General features: G+C 41.2%; 1 protein-coding gene across 1 annotated transcript; it reads left to right on the forward strand.

Moving 5' to 3' along the window:
- Positions 1 to 757: 757 nt before the first annotated feature.
- Positions 758 to 5,308, forward strand: eloal (elongin A, like). Its single transcript, XM_037465499.2, has 11 exons — positions 758 to 905; positions 1,717 to 1,773; positions 1,887 to 1,999; positions 2,092 to 2,932; positions 3,004 to 3,103; positions 3,184 to 3,351; positions 3,426 to 3,523; positions 3,955 to 4,135; positions 4,265 to 4,376; positions 4,796 to 4,899; positions 5,006 to 5,308. Exons 1-11 carry the CDS (start codon positions 828 to 830, stop codon positions 5,065 to 5,067), a joined length of 1,914 nt encoding a protein of 637 aa, XP_037321396.2. The 5' UTR covers positions 758 to 827; the 3' UTR covers positions 5,068 to 5,308.
- Positions 5,309 to 6,026: the final 718 nt, after the last annotated feature.

Consider the following 6,026-nt stretch of genomic DNA (forward strand, 5'->3'; position numbering starts at 1 on the left):
ATACTGTGGATGGGCTCGGCCTCCTCAATGGGATGTGACGGTTTCATTCACCCGTTGTTTGGAAAGAGATCTTAGGGGTGGTCAGATAATTTTATTTTAGTATCCAGTGAGAAAGAAATTACTATTTTATTATTTTTTAGTAAACAAAGAAATAGGACATTTTTAGAATATTGTATTTATGGGATGTAATCTCATAAGTAATCTGAATGGAAACCTGCAGAATTTAGTAAGGAAAAGTGTACAGAAAAAACATGAGCACCACCTCATTACCTGAACATTTGAACATATGTTTGCTATAATATAGTCCTGCTACTTTGTAAGCAGAAGACGAAGTCTGAGAGACGAAAGAAATGAGAGGCCTAAAAAACTGTCTGGCTCATACTATGGTTTCTAGGCTGTGCTTACCGTAATTGACTAAGCCGTGTAGTTTTTTAAACACATACATTTTCTCAAAATATGTCATCATTAGAGTGCTGAGGTCCACAATCATAAAAAGAAATGCACATCTTTGCCTGCCATGTAGGGAGAACAATGCGGTTTGGTTCCAGTTTGAAGGAGACATTTCTGTTTCATTTGACCTGTATTTTTAAGGGCCAAAACATCCCAACGAGGGACCCACAAGGCTTTATGGGAGATTTCAGAGAGTTTTGTTAGCACGAATAACCTACTGCAGGCCCAAATACGCTCTCTCTGTATTGATTTGCGCGTGCCTAATTGATCGTCGTCTCTCCACGTGGATTCTGTCGCCGGTTCCGCCTTTAATAACGCTGTCATCAATGGGCGCGCGCTGCCCGCTGTGTGCACACGGCTGCACGTGAATCACCGTGATGGACAGCAGCTCTGATGTGGCGAAGAAACTCATGCGGTTCAAACTTCAGCTGACGGACACAGCGGAGTCTGCCACGGTAGTAGATACTGTTTTTTTTTTGCGCACGAGGAGAGCAGAGTTTAAGGAGACGGTCAATGCCTGCGGGGGGGGAATTGTTTGCAGTACGCAATCGACCACTCTCCTGTTTGTGTAGGCTCCAGGCTATTTCCTTACACTGTCAATAATTACTCTCTAAACAATAAGGAAGGAACTACTCTGTTTTGAAACCCCGTTTTGCTCCATACCCGTACCGTATGATTATAAGGGCTCACGGGAGCTGTTTATTCTAAGACACACGTGCGCTACTGCCGCGCAGCATTTGCAGCACTCCACTTCCAGGGTCAGGCTGTTTTTAAAATGGGAGGCACCTTGCTGCTAAAATTGGCAACTCCTCCAGTTGTCCAACTCGTGGCTGCTGTCCATCACCATGGAGGAGGCCGGGTGCTTCTCTGCGGGACTCTCTGGATCCTGGACGTCATTAAATCATCCAATGTCTCTATTGGATTCAAATTGCGACGCGTTCAGGGTCGAATTCAACTTTTTAAGCACAATCTGGGAAAAGTATTCAGTTGTATAGGGAGGACGTCATGACAGCAGGCTGCCTAATCCATTTATAGTTCCTGGTAAAAGGAGCAGCCTAAGAGGGTGTGTGGGGTTCCCATACATAGCTTCTGCTCCCAATGCACAGTCAGCAACTGTGTTGATCCAAAACCAGCACCACCATATTTGGCATGGCAGTTTTTCCTCAATTTACTATCCATTTCAAAGGCTTCTTTGGGTCATCAACATGCTAGTAAGCCATGCTCACTGACAACATGTCACATTAATGTGTTCAATGCTCTTTACAGGTTGTAAAGATCTTGCAGAAACTCAAAGATCTCGATATAACATTAGACCTTCTTGCAGTGAGTATATTTTGCAAAGAATGTATTTTGTGAAGCTATAGTTGCTATTAATGTTGGGTTTCAAATGTCTTTGACTGCTTAATTGCGTATGCATATATCCATCCATCTCTTAGGAAACTGGAATTGGCAAAACTGTAAACTCTCTGCGCAGACATGTACAGGCTGGGGAATTGGCCAAGTCGCTAGTCATGGGTTGGAAAAGATTGGTCCCTAAGGAATCTAGAAGGTGATGTATTAACATTTTGGTTTAATTTAGTAGTATACAGTCATTTTATGGTATTGGTTTTTATCTTAATGACTTTTTTTTCCTTGATGCAGCCTCACAGATGATGGGAATGTGTCCGTTAAAGACAAACTGGAACACCAAAACTGTCCAAATAATGGAAGTCTTACAATGGATGATTCAAACAATACTTGCTTAAAATCTCACATTAAGAATTCTTCAGATGAAGCCCTCATCAAAACGGGCAGCAGGAAAGCTGATTCAGGGAAACATTGTAAAGAATTGAAAAGAAAAAGGGACCATCATGAAAATCAAGAAAAATGTCAACAGGAAAACCAGCATATCTCTCAGAATGACGTCTTAAAAAAGAACATTGATGTCCAGGAGAATCCAATGGACATTTCAGTTTCCAAGAAAATTAAAAGGAAAGAGAGGGACGCAAAAAACTCAGAGGACCCTCATCAACAATCAAGCTCAAATGAGAAACAAAAGCAATCATCCAAAGAAGGCAAAGAATCCTTTTCCATTAAATCCAGTCACAAACGCTTGGAAACATTAGCGCTGGCCAGTGTCAAAGAGGACAGATCTTCTACAATATTGAGGAGTTCGGAGGCACAAAACAAAAAAAGGAAAAAAATGACTAAAGAGAAGCACTGCACTCTAAAAGACAAACAAGAGTCTGAAGAAAAAGGACCTTCAAAAAACAAAAAGGCCAAAATAAAGCATAAAAAGGAACAGGCTAAATCCGATGAGCGCTCTTTGTCTTTTGAATCGTACTTGAACTATGACGGAAATGTCAAGAAAAAAGAGCGATCTGGAGGGAAGAAACTGCCTAAAACCCTCAAGACTGTAGTAAAAGAGCGAGAATCAAAGCGGCCTGAGATGAAACCTTTAATTTCCCCTGGAATGTCACTGCATTTAACTTCTCCAACACAGGTATGTTTGACAATAGACTTCTAAATTTGTCTTTTAAAGCGGTTGATTTTAAATTTCCATTTGTATTTCAGGAGTTTAAGGAGTCTGTATTGGAAGCATTTAGAATCCCTTCACCCACTGGTCTGCCAGACTGTGAAAAACCATATGGAGTGGAGTACTTTGAGAGGAAAGGTACTGTATAAATGTACAGATGATGTACAGATGCCTCCTCAGATTGAGTGTTTGATTGTTCTTGACATTCTGCCTAACAGTTGAGCGGGAGTCAGAGTTCTGTGACTTCTCAGAGGAGTCTGTAGGCTTCACTGGTCAACGACTTAACAAAAAGATGCAAGTGTACTCTGGTGCCAAGACCGCCTTCCTCCCAACCATGATGAGCTTGCATCAGCAGTGTATTCGCACACTCCAGAATAACATCAACCGTGAGTAAAGCCCAGAGCGATCGCCCGCTGTCAGTCTGTCTGAATCGTAATAAGGTGCAGGGATCTCTCCTCAGTGCTCTACGAAACCGGAGGAGTCCCCTTTGAAATCCTCGAGCCGGTGTTGGAGAGGTGCACACCAGAGCAGCTGCTACGCATTGAAGAATGCAACCCAGTAAGAATGTGAATGAATTCAGCACACACACACTCACACTTACTTACTTAGTGGCCACATGATTACGTACACCTGTCTACTCTGTGTCTACCCCACTGTTGTTTAATTGGTTAGCCTACTGCTATATCTCATTTAAAGTCCCTTTGCGGTATGAATGTAATCGCTAAATCTTCCTGTTGGATGTCTTGTGTACAAATTGGATATTTTTGCAGATTTCAATGGAGAGTCGTGGGTACAATGTGTCCACTCCATTGTCATACTTGTCTATGCAGAGATGTGTCAGGTTTTAAATGTCAATGAGCCGCCTTCGGCTAGTGGCCACTGTGTTGTGTTTGTCAGTTAATTTTCTAATGGTCTTACAAAGTCGTGTAGAGGATTTAGTTTGTGTACCGTGTCTTTGTTGCTGGCCCTGTAATTGTTTGTTTCCATAGATCTACATGGGAGAGACAGACCACTTATGGGGAAAACATTGCCAGAGGGACTTCAAACACTCCAAACTTCAAGAGTATGAATCATGGAAAGAGATGTACGTCAGGCTGTCTGAGGAGAGGGAAAGGAAATTCAAAAGGCTCACAAAAAGCATCGTCTCTGCCCATTCTACCAGACCCAAAGGTTAGTGCTGCAGACTGCAACTTGAGTAGAACAGTCTTTTGTGTTCATCACCGTGGAAAAACAGCTGATCGTGAAAAGAATGTTTCTATATACCATTTAATCTTGTTTTCTACACTAACTTTTCTTTAGGTCGGCAGGTGAAAATGGCCTTCATTCACTCGGTGGCTAAGCCCCCGAGAGATGTGCGGATTCAGCAGGAAATTCATGGAACAGCGTCTCAGCAGCCTCAGCCCAAGTCCAGGTGGGTTACAGGAAGTGTAAGAAAATATCTACAGAGGTTTTTTGATTACCTAATGTGTAACTATTAAAAGGAGTTTTTCTTTTAGAAAATCGAAAATTTGTGATTTATTCATATTCCTTTCAGTTATGTGGTTTACCGGATTATAAAACAAACCAAAGCTTGTAAGCGCAGTAGCGGGGCATGTTGTACAGCTTAGTAGGGTCACAACCTGCCGTACACTTATGCGATAACAGCGGCTTGTAATAGATCTTTTTTTGAGCTTAGCCAAACTGGAATTGGAGCATTGGAGTTTTTATACCGGTTGCTTTTGTTGTCATCTGTTGCATCATGGATGTTATGCTCACCAACTGTAGCATAGACAGATGTGAATGTCTTTCTGTCCATTGAATGCTCCACTGTGCTTTTTCCTTAACTATTAGCGTCAAGGTTCAAGACAACAGGCCGAGGCTGAGTAATGAGCCCAGCAGGTCTAGCAGCACCAGTTCAGGGGCGCCTAACGCGCAAGACCCTCGCAAAAAAACAAGTGAGCTTGGGTATAAATGCAATGCTCAGTAAATATGAAAAGATGCATAATCCTGATTGACATCGTATTTCATTTGACCCTATCACCTTTTTTCTACTGTTCACAGGAGTTGCTCCAATGATGGCAAAGTCCTTGAAGGCATTCAAGAAACAGCTGGGACGCAGATAAATGCTTTGCTATTAAAAATGAATAGATTTGAAGACGGTTCACATCGTTCATTAACTTTGGAAGCCTGTGCTCATCATGGATTACTTAATGTTGTTTGTCTGAATATGCAGGAATGTATTTTCTTTAACTGTAAATTGTCTTCACTATTAAAGGGACAATTAAACAAATATTCAAGCGATTTGATATTTTGTCTTGTAGCCTGGTTGAGCTACAACAGGTCAGTTGTTTGGAATGTGGCTCCCTCTAGAGGATTAAATTATATATATTTTACAAATCTCGCCTACATTGTTTAATAGCACCCTCTAAACACTAAAGTGAACAAGATACAAGTAGACTAAAGAGAATGGTGTCTGTGCTAAAACTGATAATACAACAAACCAAATGTATTAAATATATGTGTTAAGAGTTTTCCATCATTGCTCTCATCCACCTGATTTTGAGCCAAATAAGATGTCAATAATTGGCGAGATATGAGTTTTATGTTCACTTCACTGTAATCCCCATTCAGTGGGGGACGGCATCTGCTGTCCGCCTCTTCTCAAGGACCCTTCTCGTCTTCTTTTGTTTTGAGCAACGATTTGAGATCTTAAAAGGAGAGCTCTGAAACTGCTGTTGCCTTCAGCACCACCTGTGGCAGCCTACAGAGACCGCATTATTCATCCATCCTCTGACTTAATCGTTATTTAATCTGAAAGTGGAAGAATCATCCTTGGTAATCTCAATCAACATAAGGATTAAAAAAATTAACTACGGTTTTATTAATTTCTAATACTTCGAGGTCCAATATCCCAATGACTGATTTGAATCTCTTCCAGGCTAAATTAGAGATCATTTAAAATGTTTGTCAAAAAAGATGCCTTAACAAAATTAGAAAGAGCAAAGTGGTAAAACGTTCCACGAGGAAGAAGATTGTTTCATTTAGAAATTCAAATTAGGGCAACATCCATCATGATGGCGTC

This window comes from Pungitius pungitius, chromosome 13 (assembly GCF_949316345.1).
Source record: "Pungitius pungitius chromosome 13, fPunPun2.1, whole genome shotgun sequence".
NCBI lineage: Eukaryota > Metazoa > Chordata > Actinopteri > Perciformes > Gasterosteidae > Pungitius > Pungitius pungitius.